The 19,117-nt window shown below is 53.3% G+C and overlaps 4 protein-coding genes across 8 annotated transcripts; 1 reads left to right on the top strand and 3 right to left on the bottom strand.

The window, feature by feature from the left end:
- Positions 1–536: 536 nt before the first annotated feature.
- Positions 537–3,182, bottom strand: LTB4R (leukotriene B4 receptor). Its single transcript, XM_045059733.1, has one exon. It carries the CDS (start codon positions 3,180–3,182, stop codon positions 2,184–2,186), a length of 999 nt encoding a protein of 332 aa, XP_044915668.1. The 3' UTR covers positions 537–2,183.
- A 3,556-nt stretch (positions 3,183–6,738) lies between these two features.
- Positions 6,739–8,566, bottom strand: LTB4R2 (leukotriene B4 receptor 2). Its single transcript, XM_023255609.2, is given in 3 exon segments — positions 6,739–8,000; positions 8,003–8,115; positions 8,464–8,566. Coding segments are annotated over 2 exon segments (1,074 nt in total). The 5' UTR covers positions 8,109–8,115; positions 8,464–8,566; the 3' UTR covers positions 6,739–7,032.
- CIDEB (cell death inducing DFFA like effector b) lies at positions 8,108–13,869 on the top strand. 3 transcript variants are annotated; one of them, XM_019832873.3, is made up of 6 exons: positions 8,108–9,053; positions 9,568–9,715; positions 11,535–11,679; positions 12,527–12,676; positions 12,929–13,119; positions 13,286–13,869. In XM_019832873.3, exons 3-6 carry the CDS (start codon positions 11,548–11,550, stop codon positions 13,422–13,424), a joined length of 612 nt encoding a protein of 203 aa, XP_019688432.1. In that variant the 5' UTR covers positions 8,108–9,053; positions 9,568–9,715; positions 11,535–11,547; the 3' UTR covers positions 13,425–13,869. The 3 variants fall into 3 exon arrangements, with proteins under 3 accessions (XP_019688432.1, XP_019688433.1, XP_003987569.1); XM_019832874.3 differs by lacking the exons at positions 8,108–9,053; positions 9,568–9,715 and adding an exon at positions 10,077–11,239 and having other exon boundaries at positions 13,456–13,869; XM_003987520.5 differs by lacking the exons at positions 8,108–9,053; positions 9,568–9,715 and adding an exon at positions 11,017–11,239.
- NOP9 (NOP9 nucleolar protein) lies at positions 13,852–19,117 on the bottom strand. Of its 3 annotated transcripts, none has more exons than XM_003987519.5 (10): positions 18,747–19,117; positions 18,075–18,533; positions 17,203–17,313; positions 16,818–16,959; positions 16,509–16,701; positions 15,680–15,820; positions 15,166–15,291; positions 14,775–15,011; positions 14,457–14,562; positions 13,852–14,123 (listed from the first exon to the last, which is right to left on the bottom strand). In XM_003987519.5, the coding sequence occupies exons 1-10, from the start codon at positions 18,979–18,981 to the stop codon at positions 13,966–13,968; spliced, it is 1,908 nt and encodes a 635-aa protein (XP_003987568.1). In that variant the 5' UTR covers positions 18,982–19,117; the 3' UTR covers positions 13,852–13,965. The 3 variants fall into 3 exon arrangements, with proteins under 3 accessions (XP_003987568.1, XP_044915664.1, XP_006932842.1); XM_045059729.1 differs by having other exon boundaries at positions 17,287–17,313; XM_006932780.4 differs by having other exon boundaries at positions 18,731–18,873.

Raw genomic sequence — 19,117 nt, 5'->3', positions numbered from 1 at the left:
GGAGAGGAGTGATTCTTTTTCACAAGCTCAAGAAGAGGACTGCCTCAGCCTCCCTGCCTGATTCCAGTATTTTGTACACCTTGGAAGCATAAAGAAATTTAGCCACATGGCTCAAAATAGGGATTTGTCTTTTCCTGCTCCCCACCCACAAATATTGGAAAGGAATAGCTGAGAATGTCATTTGACCTTTATTCATTCTCTATATACTAAATAAGCACCTATTATGTGCTTACTATACAGCATGGATGAAAGGCTTAGGAGATGATCTATCAGGTCCCTCCCTGTTTCAGCTGCTGTCGTCAAGTTGGCGCATACTTTCCAGCCAAGACCTGTAGACGGTTTTGGGATTCTCTTGTTCACAGATCCCTCAAATGCCCTCTTGCTTCCTTCTGCATCCTTCTGTGCAGATGCTGATACTATGTAGGTCTTGAAGCATCCAAGGTTCACGCCTACCTCCTATTTGTCGTAGACTCTGGGTCTGGAGTTCTCTCTTGTCCAGTAAGAGAGAGGATGCAGAATTAAAATGTGAGAGAGGCTAATGTTGGGGAGGAGACAAGAGCCTCCTTGCCCCGTTTTTATTAGGATCAGAAGGCTTACAAACGTGATGGACGTGCACAAAGAGACAATGAAACCGTGAACATTAATTCATATGTGTGAGAGAAAAGGGGTTTTTGAGGATATGCGGTGTTAGGGTTTGGGTCAATACAAAACAAAATCCCAGAGCCGGGCAGATGGTTGTTTATGGCAGGCACAAGGCAACGTGTCTGTTTATCTTAGCTTGCCTGGGGGATAAGACAGAGCAGGCTACCTCAGGGTCAACAAGGCTCCTTTCTTTTGCTAATTAGCTCCGCTCCAGGCAACTTCGCCCTGCTGAGGTCTATAACCTTGTTTACTTGCTTACCTATTCTGGTCCTTCCCTCCTGTGAAAGCAGCTTTCTGCTATTGCACTATTTTGGGGCACTTCCGCCCTGATTGCCTAATGTTGGATGCTTTCATCCTGTGGCTTCCTATTCCTCTATGCCTTTGTTCTATACTGGGGGCGCTTTTGCCCTGTTTACCTAATCTTGGATGCTTTCCTCCTGTGACTTTGTTAACCCATAGGTGCAAGCTCAGGGAATTCCTAAGCTTATTCCCCACACATTTTTAGCAGTCTGTGGGAGGTATCTTGACACCCTAGGTTTGTTACAGATACTGCACATTTTGGATTTTTGGTCTTTCTCCTAGTTGGTCTTTGTTTATGGGAGAGATTCAAAAAGTACTCCGCTGCCATTTCTGCTACCATCTTTCTAAAATGCTGTCAGGACAGAGCCAGTCCAAGGCTCTCTAAAACAGTCATCCCTCGGAAAGAATGACTCATCCCTCTCACTTACAGGAATCTTAATTTCCTAAGAATGATGACTGGCACAGAGGGCCCTCAGCCTCAACCTGCTTCTGAGTGTATTTTAGGGGCTGGCAGAATGTTAATGTCCAGAATTCCAGGGGCTAAGATCCGATGACTTGGTTCTTAAGTGAGGCCTCCTTGGGAGATGAGGGGAGGGCAGGCAGTGCCCTAGAACATTGCCCACTGAAAGGACAAAGCTGAGTGGCAGGAAGTTGGAGTTATGGTAACAGCGATACCTATCATAAGCTTCAGGGTAAAGGTCCCAGAGCTGTGCTATTTTCTCAGCTCATCTGCTGATTCAGGGAGTCTGGCATGATAAGCCCACATGGGTGGCCTTCTTCCATCTGCTCCTTCAGGAGTCTGTAGGACCTGTGCTCTAAGTATGATGGGCAGGGCACCTGCCTCAGAATGGGGGAGGAGAGGGGATTCTGGTTTCTGTATCTTTGTGTCCCTTCCAAAACTGAAAAGCACAGGATGCGATGTGCCTCTCAACTGTTGAGAAGGATCCCCAGAAGAGCGCCCAGCAGCAACCCTAATTCCCCATTATACACACACGCCCCACACACAGGGTTGACCCAATTTGAGGCTTCAGTTTTAATAGCAAAGCTGCCCCAGGCTTTCACTGGGCCCTTACCTGCCCCGCCCCTCCCTCCTCTTCTGCTCCACCCCACTGGCGTTCTCCTCCTAGGGGTACAGCACTGGGCCAGGCCAACGTGGGGGCATTCCGCCAGGAGGAAAGCCGACCTTCCACCAACAGCGGCAGCACCACCACCACCACCACCCAGACCTAGTTCAGTTCGCTTCACTGGAGAGGGTTGGAGACGGTGAGGCTCTCGGTGGTGCCATTCTCGGGAGTGGCGGGGGCGCCCCTCACCGTCTGGGCCAGGGTGCCCCCGCGGCGGGTGCTGGACGCCTCGGAGCCGGTGGCCTCCAACAGCTTGGCGACGAAGCCCACGCCGGCCGAGCGCAGCAGGCCACCGCCGGCGCACGCGTACAGCACGGGGTTCACGCTACTGCTCAGGAAGGCCAGCGCGATGAACACGTAGCGCGCCAGGAGCAGCCGGTTCCGCAACGGCCCCGCCTCTCCGCCGGCCAGCAACCGTCCCGCCTCGGCCAAGTTCACCACGTGGTAGGGCAGCCAGAAGGCGGCGAAGGTCAGGATGATGAGCGCCACCAGGCGGCCGGTGCGGCGGCTGCGGCGGAAGCGCCGGGCCTGCAGCCTGCGGCCGATGTCGGAGTAGCTGGCCACCACCACCAGGAAGGGCAGCAGGAAGCCGGTGAGGGCCTCGAAGAGTAGATGGAAGGCGTTGAGTCGTTCGCTGGGGTACTTCAGGAAGCACACCAGGCTCCAGTTGTTCGGTGCCAAGGTCACCGTGCGGTACACGACGACGGGCGTGGCCAGCAGAAGGGACATCACCCAGATGCCTGCCAGCACCCACCAGGCAACGGCCTTGGTACGAACCTTCTGGGACACAAAGGGGAGGGCCACCGCCAGCGAGCGGTCCAGACTCATGGTCGTGATCAGCAGGACGCTGGCGTACATGCTGACTCCGCAGACATAGTGAAACAGGCGGCAGCCAGCCAGTCCGAACACCCAGGTGCGTTGGGCCACGTTGTGGAGGAAAAAGGGGGCAGTAAGCAATACAGCCAAGTCCGCCAGGGCCAAGTTCAGCACCAACAAGGCAGTGACAGAGCGCTTCTGCATCTTTACCAGGATGCTCCACACCACAAAGCTGTTGCCGGGAAGCCCCACAACCAGTGCCACTGACAGGAGGATGATCGTCAGCAGAGCGATGAACATGACACCTAGTGAGGAGGTGCTGCAGAAGATGTAGCGTCCGGGGCCACTGCAAGGACCTGGAAGGTGAGGGTGAACACAGGCATGAGGGTGGGGAACCAAGGTTTCCCGACACTCTGGACACACCTAGCCTGATGGCTGTAGCCATCTCCAAATCAGCAGCATCAGTTGCACCTCTGCAATATACTATCCTCACCACTGTCAACAGACCTGTCTTAAGGGGATCTGGCTGAGTAGAAACACTGATTTCCTAACTAGGCCCCGGGGCTCCTTCCTGCCCACAGACCCATTTGCAAAATACAGAGCAACAACAGCAGACCCTTTCTGCCTCCTTCCCTTCTGAAACCCAGAACCAAATGGCGGGGGGGGGGGGGGGGGGGGGGGGGGGGGGATGCTTTCCTTAACAAGGACACACCCTTCAAAAGGCTAGCTTCTCGGTCACCTGCCAGGCCCCGAGCCCCCTCAGTTCCAATGATTTCCACCAATCACCTCACTCTCTCCAGAGGTGCCCAGGGCCCACCAGGAATAACAGGGATGGGGAGGAGTTTGTGGATAGGAGACAGGAACAAATCCTCCCCAGCCAGGCTTTCTTTGGAAATTCCTTTGCCCTTTCGATCGCTGTAACCTGCCCCACCACTACCTCCCTACTCCCAGGGTACTTACTTACAGATTTTGCCACGTACTGGTTGGAAGCTGGTGCCAATCCCAAGGCCAGGGCAGAGTGGCGTAGCCTATGACCAGATCTGTCCCAGTTCCAGGCTCCTGGCCCAGGTCTGGGTGCTGTCAGCTACGTTGGCCAGAGAGGAAGTACCAAGAAGCAGAGGAGGGGGAAGACACATCTTCCTGAGGGTGGGGCTGAAACTCCTAGCCCTCCCTTCACTGGGGAGGGGGGAGGGATGGTCTTTGTGTTCCAGAAGAGCCTAGCAGGGAGGAGGACTCCTCAGGGGTGGGACCAGATGAGAAGAGCCCAAGAAGGTGCAGGGAGAGGAAAGAGGGGTGAGGGGAGTGAGTAGGCTGGGGTGTGGCCTCAGATGCAGGTCTAGACTGGAGAACTGCACTGGGTCATACAGGAGAAGGAGGGAAGGAAGCTGGAGAAGGGAAATGGGCTCATATTGAGAGGCCAGAATGTTGGATATCTTTACATGTCACGTAAATAATATCATGTAATAATTTTTAGATTAATAGGAAGTGAGCAACAACTAACAGTCTTGGGAGGCATCAAGACTTGGCAGAGAGACAAAGGAGAGATGCCACCTCCCTGGGAACTTCCTGTCCTCCAGGAAGATGTGGCTAGGTTATGGCTTTGGGTTTAGGTAACATCAGGACTTGAAGAGGACAGCACTCTGTCCTTGGCTTGGGTTCAAGCCATGAGCAGAGTTGGGGGTGGGGCTCTTCCAGAACCCCCCCCCCCCATCCCTTCCCTCATGTAAAAAGATTGGTTCAATTCTTCTTCTTGGCAGAAGCCAAAGTCCAAAGGACCTCCTTTGTATTACACAGAATGCCAATTTCTTCCCCTTGCCCAACCACTTCCCTTGTGCTTGGACATGTGGCTACCCTGCCACATGAATTTGGATTGAAGATCTGGGCGCTGGGCAAGGAGGTCAGCATCACCTCTTTCCTACCTTCTCATAGTTGGCTGTCCAGTCCCACCTCAGACACACAGAGAAGTGGAGGCTGAGCATAGGGAGAGGAAGTAGGGGCAGTGATGCGTTATGCTTGCCCTGCCAGGAGGGGAAACCAGGAATGTACAGGGAGGAACAGCCCCAAGAATGGTCACTCTTCGGGGCGCCTGGGTGGCTCAGTTGGTTGAGCGTCCGACTTCGGCTCAGGTCATGATCTCGCAGTTCGTGGGTTCGAGCCCCGCATCGGGCTCTGTGCTGACGGCTTGGAGCCTGGAGCCTGCTTCGGATTCCGTGTCTCCCTCTCTCTCTGCCCCTTCCCCACTCATGCTCTGTCTTTCTCTGTCTCTCAAAAATGAATAAACGTTAAAAAAATATTTTTAATAAAAAAAAAGAATGGTCACTCTTCTCCCTTCCTGGAAGGAGTGCAGTCTCTCCCTTTGACCTCTTCTGCAGGGACTGAGAACTGAAAAGTCTTTCCTTCAATTTGACCATGAGCCTTTCTGCTTCCTTTCCAACTCTGTCACTTCCCAGGAAAGATGCACTTTGGTCCATCTTTGGTGGTCACTGAGGTCCTTTACCCTCTCTACTTTGAGAAGGGCCAGTGCAGAGCTGACCCAGTAGCTGTGAGACAGAGGATGTGATGCAAAGAAATGGGCTGAAACCACAGCAAGAAGGCAGAGTTGAGGAAGGGCTTTCTGACCACAGAGGTTGTAAGACAGGGACTATGGAAGGGAGGAAGTTAGGGAGCTTCTGCCCTGACACATGAGAACAGGAAGAAGTTCCCGCTGTCAGTGTCAGAGGATGCAAGTTCTGGCCCAGAGCTCAGGGGTCAACCAGAGGCCCCTGCTGACAGAAACTGGGTTGTCTTCGCCTCCTCTCCCAAACTGCTCCCCACTTCCATGTCTCTCAATAGCCTTTCTTCCTCCACCCCAGGCTAGATACTCTAAGCATACTTCCTGCCCCCCAGATGCAGAGCTCCACCCTGCCCCAGTTTGGGTGCCCCTGGCGTGACCCTGCAGACTGAATTTCCTTTACTCTTTCTTGGCCTCTGTCTGAGTGATGTGAACAGTCACTAAAGCAGAACCCGGGATGGTGGTCCGGGTGAGCACTCAGGTCACCAGCCATCTAGGTTTGCCAGAGACTGAGGATTGGGACAAGAAACTGTTGGTGGTGAAACTGGGAAAGTCTTGGGCAAACGGGGATGTTAGTCACCCTAGCGACCACATGTGTGTGCATGTAGACATCCTCTGAACTCCATCCTACATCCTCAAACTCAAAAGCGTCAGGATTCAGAACAGTTTGGGGACCTAGCGATAGAGAGATTCCAAAAGATGGGGACCAAGGGGTATGGGGGGGGGGCAGTGAGTCTTGGGAGGAGTCAAGACTTGGCAGAGAGAAAAAGGAGACCAAGGAGAGATGTCACCTCCCTGAGAACTTCCTGTCCTCCAGTCATCCACACAATCCCCATACCCCTCACCCCAAGCCCCAAATGTCCCCTGGGTGAGCCTGTGCCTGCTCCTGGGCTCCTTTTTGAGTCAGGTGACCTTCGGGGGGAAGAGTTGGATTCAGAGAGGAAGACAGGGCTCCCAGCCTCCCTCCCCACACTGCACCAACCACAAGACAGGAAAATTTTCCTTTCTAACCCCACACATTGTCTTTCCCCTTCCAGAGCTGGCTCTTTCTCCACTCAACTCTTTCAGACTGCAGAAAGTGGCTCCCATCCCCATTTTCTCATTCAAGCCCCCATACCTTTCCTTCCTCTTTCTCCCTTTATTTCCGGAGCGGTCTATGGCTTGGCTGAAGGGAACCAGGCCACCCAGACTCGGGAGGACAAGTCAAGATGCCACTGAAGGCTGGCAGCACCCAGCCTTGGACTGACCCAGCAGAGAACCAGGTGGCTTCAGTACAACTCAGGCATAATGAACTACCAGTGTGGGCATGCTTAACCCATCATGTAATGCCCCCCTCCTCAGTGTATTTCACAGTAGCTATTGGCAACAAGTAAGCAGTTCTGGCATGTAGGTCCATGCCTACCTGCAGGCACACAATATTCACTAACAAGGACCACCACCACTTGCAATCCCTCAGTTTGGAGGAACCTGGGCCTGCCCAGAAAGATCCAAACTGTGGCCAGAGAAGGCTCCCCAAACGCTCCAGTTGTTCCCTGAGTTCTGGGGGAAGGACGACGGAAGGGGATAGGGAAGAGCAGGCTGGGTTGGTAGGGTTTGGTGTCAAGGGTCCCATCCCTGACTGTCCTTCTCCACCCCGCCCCCAGGGTCTCCATCGCCCCGGCCCTGCCCCACCACTTTGAGCCGAGGGGTAGTTCGGAGCTCCATGGTCCCCTCCCTAGAGCGGCCCCCGCCTCGGGCCTCTCCAGAGCCCTCAAAGAGTCTTGTAAGGAAGCGGGGACCTGCCCGGGGCAGCAGATCCCCTGCGGTGAAGACGTAGAGCACCGGGTTGACGCTGGAGCTGAAGAAGGCCAAAGCTGTAGTTCCAGCTCTCGCTGCCTGGCCCGCCCCGCCCAGCCTGGCCAAGGCCCCTTCCGGCGGAGCCAGCGCGGCGACCACCTGCAGAATGTTGACCACGTGGTAGGGCGCCCAGAGCAAGCCGAAGGCGAGCACGATGGCGCTCACCAGCCGGCCCACCCGCGTCCTGCGCCGCCCGGCGCCCCAGCGGGCGCCCCGCAGCCGCGCCAGCGTCAAGCCGTAGCAGCCGAGCACCAGCCCAAAAGGAAGCACGAAGGCGGTCAGCGTCTCCAGGCTCAGGTGGGCCGCGGCGTGGGCCGGCGACGGGTGGCACAGCTGGCACACGCGGTCTCCCCACAGGTGGCGGTAGACGGCGGCCGGGGCGGCGAGCAGCAGAGCGGCCAGCCAGACGGCCAGCAGCAAGCGGCGGGCCAGGGCCGGACTGCGCAGCCGGGGCGCCAGGAAAGGGCGGGTGACGGCGAGGCAGCGCTGCAGGCTGAGCAGGCTGGTGAGCAGGACGCTGGCGTACATGCTGAGCGCGCACACGTAGTACACCGCCTTGCAGCCCGCCTGGCCCAGCGGCCACGCCTGCCCCGCCAGGAAGGTCGCGAAGAGAGGCGTGAGCAGCAGCACCGCGCCGTCGGCCAGCGCCAGGTGCAGCACCAGCGTGGCCGCCAGCGGTCGCCCCCTTGCGGGCCGCCAGCCCGCCAAGCTCCACACTACGAAGCCATTGCCGGCAGTCCCAGCAGCGCCGCCAGCAGCAGGAAGGCGGTGCCTGTGACCCGCGAGGCCTTCCAGCTCAGCAGCGTCTCGTTCCCCGGGGGTCGGTAACAGGCCAGCATTCTGTGCCTACCGGGAGATGGAAAAGGCCATGGAGGGCATTTAGGGGGTGGGGCAAAAGCCCGGGGTACCCCTCATGCCAGGTGAGAAGGGACTGCGTTTCCTCCCACTTTCCTCTCTTCTAAGAGCCTTGACTGACTTCCTGACCTACCCTGGCCCCTACTCAATCACTACTTCTTGGAACCCAAATCCCCTGCTGTCAGTCAGCCGACCTCCCCAGTCCTGACTCCCAGGCTGCCACTACCTCCACCTCTACCCCTTTAGCTGGGCTTCTTCTCTGTCCAGCCCCATTCCTTATACCTTAGGGCAAAATGAGTGGTGGGAAGTAAAGGTGCATGCGCAGATCTACTTACCCACCTGGGAGCTAGTAGGATCAGGCCCACGAGGGGGCTGGAGAAGCTGAAAGGCACAGCAGCAGTGAGTGAGGTGCCTACTCCTGTCCTCTGCCAGTTAGATTTGCAGTGTGAGACTAGGAATAGGGAGGGACGAGGTGGAGTTCTTCTCAGGCCTTTCCTGGGGCTCCTCCCACACTCTACCCTTTCCCATCACTAACAGGTCCAGGCATGTGACAGGCTGCTTCCCTAGGAAACAGGACTATCTGCAGGTATACAGATAAAGTTCCCTGATCGAGTAGGTGAGTAGGGACACTACAAAATCCTGGGTCCTGCATCTGCCCTCATCCCTCGGGCAGTTCTGGCCCCAGTTGTTGGGACAGTTGTCACCACGTGCTGAGGCTTCCCTGGCCTACACTCAGCAGAGAAGGTGACCCAAACTACTCGTTCCCCCAACTGCTCTATTTTGACCTATTTCCTGACTTCTGATTCTGCTGAGCCCTCTTTTTCTTCAGCCTGCTACCTACTCCTCTTGATGAGGTTTTGAGGTTATGGGGTGATGTCCAGAGCCGACGGCCAAGAAAGAATTCTTGAAGATGTCCTTGGTACAAAAAGGTGACTTTATTAAAGCATGGGGACAGAACCTGTGGGCAGGAAGAGCAGTTTATAAGTGTGAGGGGGTGATCCTTTATATACTGTGGAGCTGAAGGAGATAAAGTCAAGAGGAAGTTTCTTGAAGGGATTTCCATATGCTAAAGAGGAGTTACAGATTGTTGGGGGCCTAGCTATTGCCAAGCTAAGGCTGTTTTGCCCTCTAGCAAAGTATTATCATTAAGACAGTAGGGAGCTCCTGGAGATTGGACTATTGATGAGATTGCCCTTTTCTTGTAATTTACTAAGATATTTGTAAACTGATGGAGACTCAGGTCCTGTGATCTCTATCAGTTTAACCATTGTTTTCTGTTCTTATCTTTGTTCTTGCACAGCTAGGAGTGCCTGAGGAATATCACACATATCCCACCTGGGGGCAGGGGAGTTGTTAGTTTGTGCTCTGCCTTTAGCTTGCCTTATGCACCCACATCACTCTCATCTCTTACCTTATGCCCTGCTCCATTCTTTCTACTCCCAGGGCTCTCAAAGGGCTACCAATGACAGCTTTCAGTCACAGTGCTGAGTTCTGGGGGATGCATTGGAGGTACAAGGGACTTATCAGCTCTTTGAGGAATCATAACACACAACCACAAAGAGACCATCCTACGGAGCTACGAGATAAGAAGGTAGGAAAGGATGCGTTGGTAGAGACATACTGAAAAGAAGCCTTCTCTGGGTGAAGAGATCAGGCAAAGCCTGGAAATGCAGAAATTTGAGGGGGACCTAGTACACTGATAAAGTTGAGCTCAGGGGAAAGGCCCCTGCCCAGTTACCAGCTAAACTGGGCACTCCTTGGGAGCCAGGACACCAGTATTGTCTCAGTTTGGGTTACTTCCAAAGCACAGCCTGAATTAGCATGGGTACAGGTAATTCTGCATCTGGGAAGTCAGCTCAGGAAGTAGAAGTGAGGGAGCAGGGGAGGAGAGGGAAAAAGAGAGCCAAATAAGTGTGTTATTGAGTCTCTTCAGTAGGGATTAGGAAGCTCTCAGAATTACACAGAATGCCTTCCAGAAAGACAGAAGACTGGGGCACTGATGCCCAGCTTCCCTTCTTCACTGTTTGAGGGCTGTCCTAGAGGCATTATACACACTTGCAGCCTATACGTGTCAGGAGGCTGAGTGGGCTGCCGCAGCCTCAAACACCTAGGCAGGAAAGCAGAGATTTACACTCATGTGAGGGGTTCAGTCTTAGTGAGAGTCTGAGCTGCCATACAAACTATCCACAACTATAGCTGAAATCAGAGATGGGACTCAGGGCACCCAAAGCCAGTCTTGATGCCATCAAAAGACAACCCCCTTCCCCTTCACATCTCCTTCACGCCCATTCAGTGGCCAAAAGAGAAAGGTGAGAGAGAAAGTGACTAATGTAGTGTAGCTGAAGTGAGCAGTTCTGGAGATTGAAGCCAGAGAAATGTTGAGCCGGCCCCTCCCCTAGACGGAGGAAGAAGCAGGAAAGCAGGAAGGCCAGGGTCGCAGACAGGATCCTGGTGATCCTGGATCCAGGGAGCAGGATCCATCCTCTCCTCACACGCCACCCTGGCACACTGTCTCACCCTTCATTTCCTCCGAGCTCTGCCCATGATCCCACCCGCAGCCTGGCTTCCCCTTTCCTAATGCTGCAGTTTATGGCTTTCACAGTAGGTGGCAGCAAGTACAGTGCAAATCATGTATAACGCAGCTTCTCTAGGGTTGGGAGCCAGGAACTATTCCTAGAAATTCTCTCCATAGAAAGAAAAACACCAGAGACCACATTCCATCCTTACATAGTTCCCATTTATCTTCAGCACACACTGCCATCAGACAGACAGACAGACACACACACACGCACGCACGCACAAAAGCCTCATGACTTTTGTGGGCAACTCTGGGCCTCAATCTCTCCTCCACTCTCCCATCTAGGCCCCTCCTTCTCTCCCTCCCCTTGGACTTTGCCCTTCTTACTGGCCAGGCAGGGGGGACCAGAGTCCGGGTTGACTCATCTCCCACCTCACTGGAGCTGAGATCCCAGCTGTGTAGCTGAAAACACCACCATTTCAGCCCCAGCACAGCAGAGAACCACACAGCCCAGAACTCAGTGGGAGAGGCAACTCCCCTGCTCCTTCCCTCCACCATGGAGTACCTCTCAGCCCTGAACCCCAGCGGCCTGCTCAGGTGATTTTTAACCCTCCTTTCTACCCTCCAACTCTGAGGATAGGGCATGGCAACAAAATTCCATTCGGCCCCAGGAGACTCTGATACTCACCCCTTCTCTTCCCTGCCCCCACTTTCCACAACGGGCTTGTCCAGCTATGGAACCACCACTCACCACCCCCACTCCATGGTCTCTCCCTAGGCTACTCTGATCTGCAAACCTACATCCCTCCCTAACTCCCCAGGCACCCCACCCCATCATCCCTACTGCATTCACCAAACTTCTCACTTCTTGACCTTTCTTCCCAACTACCAGGTCAGTATCCAGTATGAGCTCTGAGTTTGGCAGGAAAGTCTGGACTTCACCTCCACCACCCCAGCGACCTTTCCGTGTCTGTGATCACAAGCGAACCACCCGGAAAGGTTTGACAGCTGCCACCCGCCAGGAACTGCTAGACAAGGTAAGTGAGCCAAATCCCTAAGTTCCTACTGCAGGGGCTAGAGAAGAGTGAGAACTTACGGTGAGTGAGCAGAAAGGCTGAGGTTAGTTACATGGCTGCTCCTCCCTCTGAGGGCTAAAGTAGTGGGGGGGGGGGGGGGGCGCGGTTCAGCCCAATGACCAATGCTGTATTTAGGTTATTTCTTTTCCAGGGGGTAGGAGGAGGAATAGCTAGGGAGGGTTGGGGGAATGGCATTCAGAAGTCAGTATGGAATGGTGACTCATATGACAAGTCAAGTTCAAGTCCAGATCCTACCACTTGCTAGTGTCACACTGTAGGAAGTTGTTCAGCCTATCAAAACTTTAGTTTCTTGATCTACAAAAAGGGAATAATGTTACACCTTTCTCCTAGGGTTGTGGAAAGGAGTCAAAGAGGACATGTATGTAAAGTCTACATAGATACCTGGCACTAGTGAAGACTCAAAAAGGCTAAGGGTCATTGTTACTGAAAACAGTTCTCTGAGAGTGGGGGACAGTGAGGTAAGACACTGGAGAGAAGACAGAAGGATGGACCTCAAGAGAACCTGACTAGTTTTTCAATTCCAAACCACTAGGATTGGCTCAGAGGGTAACAGGGAAAGAGGACAATGACAGAGGAGCAACTAGGTTAAAAAAAGTCAGCCCTTAGCGAGGGTCCCCCAGCAACTAAGCACCAAGAGCTGGAGCCATTTGAAGAAGGGCAGTTTCCCAGGAAGTAGAGTTGGGGTGTCAACCAGCATCCAGAGCCAACCAGTGGATGTGGGGCAGCTGGAGAGGGAGGGGCATGGATAAGCCCTGCCCCTTCCCTCCTGCTTCCTGTGGCTGGGCAGGCACTGGAGGCCCTGCTGCTGAGTGGAATGCTAACACTGGTGCTGGAGGAGGATGGGACCGCCGTGGAGAGTGAGGACTTCTTCCAGCTTTTGGAGGATGACACGTGCCTGATGGTGCTGGAGTATGGGCAGAGCTGGACCCCCAGCAGGGTGAGAGGCCCATAGTGGGGCTTGCTGTAGGCCACCAATCCTTTATATCTCTCCCAAGCTTCTCTAGCCCAACCGTGATCTTGGGGGCAGAGACGCTGGGAGAGGTAAGGGGTTGCCAAGGACACCATACAGGGGACAAAGAGTCCAGGCAAGGGTGGGTCTGACCCAGTGCTGGTGGGGAACTGTGTGCCCAGTGCACACCGTGGGTGTCAGGGTGTGAGGGTGCGTGGCACTGATGAGTGTACCCTACAGAGTGGGGTGCTGTCATACGGCCTGGGCCGGGAGAAGCCCAAGCACAGCAAGGACATCGCCCGTATCACCTTTGATGTATACAAGCAAAACCCTCGAGACCTCTTTGGCAGCCTCAATATCAAAGCCACATTCTATGGGCTCTACTCCATGAGTTGTGACTTTCAAGGACTCGGCCCAAAGAAAGTACTCAGGTCAGAGACCAACATATCGTATTTCCTCATCCCCTTACAGTTGCAGCGCCCTTAATTCCTTCTTCTATACTCCCTATCCATAATCTCTCCCTTGTGGAAAACCCCCTCTATAGCCTCCTCCCACGTTCCCCCACCCATCCGACTTCATCTTGTCTCTGCCCTTCAGGGAGCTCCTCCGTTGGACCTCTGCACTGCTGCAAGGGCTGGGCCATATGTTGCTGGGAATTTCCTCCAGCCTTCGCCATTTAATAGAAGGGGCCGAACAATGGCACTGGCAGCGGCAGGGTCGCCTTCATCCCTACTGATAAGGGGCTCCAAGCTGCTTTCTGCCCCTAGATTCATTTCAAGAGACACACTGTGAGGATTGTGACAGCATCAGCTTTGGAGATCTGAAGACAGTGCAGATTAGGTAACTCACCTGATTTCCCCAATGCCTTCTGACCCCATTGTGACAGGCCTCATCAGCATAACGCCTTACACCCCTAGCCTATACCCTTTCCTGAAGAATGCTGTCCCTTCCTAGCCATCTTTCCAGCATCCCACTTACCTGGAAAGGCCACAAGCCTGTCCCCAAGTATGTCGACCCCACCCTGATCATTGCTACATCTAGATTCCTTGCAACTCCTCCTGTCCCTAAGCTTCCTAGTGCACTGAATTCAGCCCTTTCTGATTTTACCTTGAGATCTCTATTTCTTTATACCCTTTTCCCCAAAATAACAAAAACATTTCCAATAAAAATATAAAAATGTTTATTAATAAGACTTTTGATTCCAACTTAAACTAAGAAGGGGACAGGACAGATACTCCCACTACCCTCCCCATCACCCAGTCCCAGGTCCAAAGGCCTCAGTCTTCAAGTATTGAGTTCAAAGCCCTCCTCCGCTTGGCCACTGCCCCCTGCTGCTGTTCCCAAGCCTCTCGGCGCTTCAGGAAAGTAGTCAGAGCCACATTTCGAGCCACATGGTGGCCAAAAGGGTCTCTTATCAGCTCCTGGTTCCGCTCCCCTGCAAAGGGAATCACTCATGTTCAGTATCATCATGCAGTCACCCCCCGTGCTCAAAGCGACACTCCCTGGGTGAAGGTCCCTCCATTTTCCCTGGGCCCTGGGTTGGCCTCAGGGATAATACCTCAGTCTCCAAAGAACGGAAGCCAGGAGAGGGCGGGAGCACAGGGCTGCATAATCAGCAGAGGAAAGGAGGGCAGACTGCTAAGAACCCATGGCCAACACCACCCTTTTGAACTGAAGCCTCTGCTGTATTTAAGTCCCCCCCCCCAGCCACTCAGCCATCTGGAGTGAGGGAAGTTTGGAAAGGTTAGAGAGAGGTGCAGGTACTCACCCAGCTCGGCAGCAATTTCCTTCCGGGCCCCCAAGGCTGCTCCACTCCAGATGGCATCTAGCACTCGGCTGCCATGACGACTACAGGCCAGAGCCACGTATTGTCCCTGCAGTGAAACAAGCAAGGTAGGTCCCTCTAGGGCATTCCACAAAAGTGCACTGGGGAGGGAAACGGGGAAGTGAAGTTTCAGAAGCTTATGGGCTGAGTCGAAAGAGTCTGGGAACGATATATCCTCTCTGATTCTGAAGGACAGTCTCAGGGCAAGCTCATGTTCTCTTAAATGGATGTTGGTGGGGGAATCAAAGCAGAAACCAGAACCTTTAGGGTCTTCAGCACGCGGCGACGCTGCTTGCGCGTCACGGAGGGGCTGGTCAGGACGGCATCCAGCACGTGGGAGCCAGCAGGGTTCTGGGCGAGAGTCAGAAGTTGTGGTCCCGTCAAGGCACCCAGACTTCGAAGTACGATACCAGGGCTAGAGAAGTGCAGCAGATGCTGAAGCAGAAGAGACCCAAGGACTGTCACTTCCCCCAGAGCTCTGGCCGTGGCCATTTCCACCTGGTAGGACAGAAACAGGATTTAGGAGGCAGCCACCAAAGTGCCACCCCCACCTGGATGAAGCCAGAGATCCCCACACCCTCACCACAAGGGTGAAGGACTTTTTAAACCCTGGCCCCAATTAGTCACTGACTTGGCCCCTCTCCTACCTCACCTGGTGCTCTGCGGGCACTGCCCCTTCCTCCTCTGCCAGTCTATAGTATACCTCATAAGCCGTCAAAGTGGCAAAGAGAGGCACACAAGCCACTTGCCGGGAAGGGGGCTCCGCACAGTGGAATGCCTAGAGGAGAAGACAAAACACGATGAATCGGAGAGCTACCTCATCCCGAACCCCGACTCTCTAGACAGAGGAAAGCATTCAGGAGATGTGAGAATGTAAGCTGAATAAGGGCAGGATCTCAACTGCCTTGCTGTATCCCCAGCCCCTATACACGTAACAGGGGTTGAATAAACATTTATTCCTTAAATAAACTGCTCTCTTAGTTCTGGGAGACAATTTTCATTCCAGGGCTATGAGATGGGTTTGGCCTCATTTCTCCCTGGATCTGTGAGCTCCTTGGACATTAGGCCTCTTGAGTCCAGAGATACAACCACTGAAGATTAGAGAGGTCCTAACAGGTGGAATTTGAACTGAGGGCATAAACAGGTCGGGGGCAACACCTACTCACCTCCAACAACAGCTGTAGGACCCGGGCTTGGTGGGCCCCAACTCTGCGGCAGGCCCCCACCAGGGCAATGACCACCCCCGGGTGACCTTGAGCCAGCACAGCTTCCAGGGCAGGGCTCAGCTCCTCAAACACGGGGGACAGCTGAGGGGAGGCACAGAATGAGGAATCTTTGGCATTCTGTAACAGTGGACTGAGTTATTCAGAGAAATCTTCCTGCTGAAAACAACTAGAAGTGCTAGATAAGCACGGCCAATATCAGGATTTGGGTTTGGCCAGATGAAGTCTAGGACAAGGGGCAGTCTTAGAGGTGCTGCCTCACATGAGGGAAGCAGCAATACTTTAAATGGCCACACTCTCAAGATAAGGGGATACTGGAATTAAATCTGCCCTTCTAGGGGCACCTAGCTATCTCCGTCAGCAGAGCACACAGCTCTTGATCTGGGGTTGTGAGTTCAAGCCCCACATTTGGTGTAGAGATTACTTAAAAATAAAATCTTAAAAAAAAAAAAATCTACCCTTCTACCCCAACTCCCAACTCTGTATTGCTACAGATAGTTCACCACAAACACGGGTCATGGAACCTCAAGCTGCATATTTGGATTAAGCCAGTCGCTTGCTGGTATTGGAACCCGAGAAGCCAAAACAAATCCTTTCTGAGAAGGCACTTTCGTCATAAGCTCTGAGTAACCCCCAGGAATAACTTCAAGGGGAATGGCCAGCACACACTCAGAGATGCAGAGGCAGGCACACAATAAAATAAGGCACAATGAACAAAAACTAGCAGAAATAACAGAGCACAGAAACAGATCCGGCCCCACTCTCAACTCACCAGCTCAGGGGTAGTAACAGCATCCAGTAAACGCTGCAAAGGGAAGTTGGCAATGGGGTGTGCGGCCAGGGTCTGCAGCTGCCCTTGGAAGTGATCCTCAAAGAGGCTCTGGAGCCTCGGGGGCTCCAGCACCAGCAGCACTTGCTCCAGGAGTCTGGAGCTCGTCTGATCCCGCAGAAATAGCAGTAGGGGGCTAGGGACAAGGAGAAGGTGATCAAGCAGCCTTTATTGCATCTAAAATATCCATATCACTTCATTCACTCCACACAGCCTCATCAACTTTGGTGGACTCTGAGGCCTAGACCATACCTGCCATCTGCTGAGGAATTGCGGCTACTCAGATAGCCAATCACAGCACTGCAGAGCTGAGCACAAAACTGGGGCAGTTTGCGGTGTAAGATTTGTAAGGCCACTTGAAGGCAGAAGCTGGAGATCTTGTCAGTGATAAATACTGAGGGAGAGGGCAGAAATAATAAAAGCAGCTCTTCCAAAATCCAGACAACCTGTACAACCTCAAACCTCAAGCAAAAGATATCAGGGACTTTGGACGTAAAAGCTCTATACAGAGTCTTTGCAATATCAAACCCGATCAGATTTGAAAAGGAATAAGACTGATCGAAGTAAGGGCCTCAGATGATGACAGTTCACCTCCAGAAAAGCAGGTCCTAGACCCTCCTCCTTTTTCCCTTCTTACCAGCAATGTCCTTCAGAAAGCAGGAGCTCAGGTCCTGAAGGCGATTCAAGAAGGTTTCAGGGACCTCAAAATCAGATGGCTTACCTTCCCGAGCTGGGGCCCTTTGTGCTTCTGAAAGAAGACCAAGAACACGTGCAGTGCTGGGATCACAAACTACCATCCAGGAGGGAGAATAATCCCATAGATGAGCAAGGATTCAGCTTGGAGATGCAGAACACATATGAATACCTCTTCTCATCTGGATGACTAAACAGAGACTACGTTTCTGTTTTAATTTTTCTAAGAAATTTCAACAGCTCCCCAGTGGTCCGTAGAAGATAGGCCAAACTCTCAGGACTTCAAGGCCTCATCTGAACTCTCTAACCTTATTTCCCAGAGTTTTTCAAACTGTAGGTCGCTGCCTACAAATGCATCATAAAATCACTTTAGTGGATCTTAACCAGCAATTTTTCAATAGAATAGAATAGAATAAAACAGAAAAGAAAGTATCAGAATGGGTTGTATATATATTAACTTCTCAAAGTTCTACTTGAGTCCAATATATGTATACACAGACAGACGCATGTTCAGTGATGTTTAAAACAAACAAACAAAAAAAAAATCTGTGAGTTGTGGTTTAAAAAAAATTTGACACCCATTCCTCATGAATCACCTCTTACCCCTGGCCTATTCTACTAGCTGTCCCCCAAACACACCTATGCATCCTCACGTCTGGGCCTCTGTGTGCACTAATCTTTGGCCTGTTAAGTCTTGTCCTAATTTCTCTGCTAATTCTTTAAGGTCAGCAAGAATTACTCTTCTGCTTACTCTCTTCTACTGGACTTCCTAAACTCTCCTCTCCTCTACATCCACTTCCCTCTTGTAATACTTACCAGGTGACTGAGAGCCACGGTGCCTGGCTCTCTCAGACTCCAGAAGAGTCCCTCCCAACACCTGTAGCAGAGTTCTGACCACGAAGCTGCCATGTGTGTCTCCACAGTAGAAAAGAAAATCATCACACACCTCGGAGGCTAGTCCCAAAACCAGCTCCTCCAGAGTCTCCAAGGGACCATCCTTGCCATCCTCCTCCTCTTCCACGTCCTCCTCCTCTTTCTCTGCAGGGCTCCCCAGCAATCGAGGCAGCTGCAGCAAAGCACTTTGCAATACATGCACCCCGCATCGATGACAGGCCACAAAGCGGAAGTTGGAGCGCAAAGTAGCCCATACTCGACACAGCGGTTTCAGGGGACTAAATCCCAGCAGTTCCTGCATAATCTCACTGCCAGTCCTGTTTGTGGCCAAGGCTAGGGCGTCAGCTTCCACTTCCTTCAAAACATTGTGCACCATCAGTTCTGAACAGACAAGAAAAGAAATATTTTAGAGACTAAGAGGAGGATGGTTAGGTTCCATTAGTTAACTAAAGGAGGGAGAGGGGAGCAATGAAGAGGATATGGGAGACACAGACTAAGTCCCTATGCCCTGGGGACCCATGAAAATTCTCCTGCCTATCCCAGAACTTATGTCCAGCGAATCCCTCTCTTGGTCTCACCCTGAAGTCTCCCCACCTCGCTCTTCTCCGGTCTCAGGAGCCTCTTTCAGGGCTGACAGCGCCTGGCGGAAATACCCCAGAGCTTCGGGGCTCAGGTGAGGGTGCGCGTCTGGGGCTGGCTCCGAGCTCCTGTCCGGAGGCCGCTGGCGGCCTGGTGGGGGGCGCCCCGACCCCTTGGCCCCGCGCCCCCGTTTGTCACCAGCTGGAAACCGGCGCCCAGCCTTGTGGAGGGAGCGCGGACCCAGTCCCATGAGTGCTCAAGGCCGTGTCCGTCCGCGAAAGCGTCTCCAGTCGCAGAGGAACGTCACGCACGTAGGAGCGTGCCGGGTCCGGACGGAGTTTAGGAAGGCCGGCGTGCTCGGCGCGCAGCATATACGTCACGGTATT

The sequence above is a fragment of the Felis catus genome, chromosome B3, assembly GCF_018350175.1.
Source record: "Felis catus isolate Fca126 chromosome B3, F.catus_Fca126_mat1.0, whole genome shotgun sequence".
In the NCBI taxonomy this organism is placed as follows: domain Eukaryota; kingdom Metazoa; phylum Chordata; class Mammalia; order Carnivora; family Felidae; genus Felis; species Felis catus.
Note: the sequence above shows the minus strand (reverse complement) of the source record. Positions and strands in the feature narration are given on the sequence as shown.

Excerpts from the sequence above, each read along its gene's own strand:
- NOP9 (XM_003987519.5), bottom strand. The coding sequence starts at position 18,981 with ATGGGACTGGGTCCGCGCTCCCTCCACAAGGCTGGGCGCCGGTTTCCA. Across the intron at positions 15,292-15,679 it reads TCCTACAGCTGTTGTTGGAG|GCATTCCACTGTGCGGAGCC; the intron begins GTGAGTAGGTGT and ends CTTCTCCTCTAG. Across the intron at positions 14,563-14,774 it reads GCGTGCTGAAGACCCTAAAG|GGACAATACGTGGCTCTGGC; the intron begins GTTCTGGTTTCT and ends GTTTCACTGCAG.
- CIDEB (XM_003987520.5), top strand. The coding sequence starts at position 11,199 with ATGGAGTACCTCTCAGCCCTGAACCCCAGCGGCCTGCTCAG. Across the intron at positions 11,240-11,534 it reads AACCCCAGCGGCCTGCTCAG|GTCAGTATCCAGTATGAGCT; the intron begins GTGATTTTTAAC and ends CCCAACTACCAG. Across the intron at positions 12,677-12,928 it reads AGAGCTGGACCCCCAGCAGG|AGTGGGGTGCTGTCATACGG; the intron begins GTGAGAGGCCCA and ends TGTACCCTACAG.
- LTB4R (XM_045059733.1), bottom strand. The coding sequence starts at position 3,182 with ATGTTCATCGCTCTGCTGACGATCATCCTCCTGTCAGTGGCACTGGTT.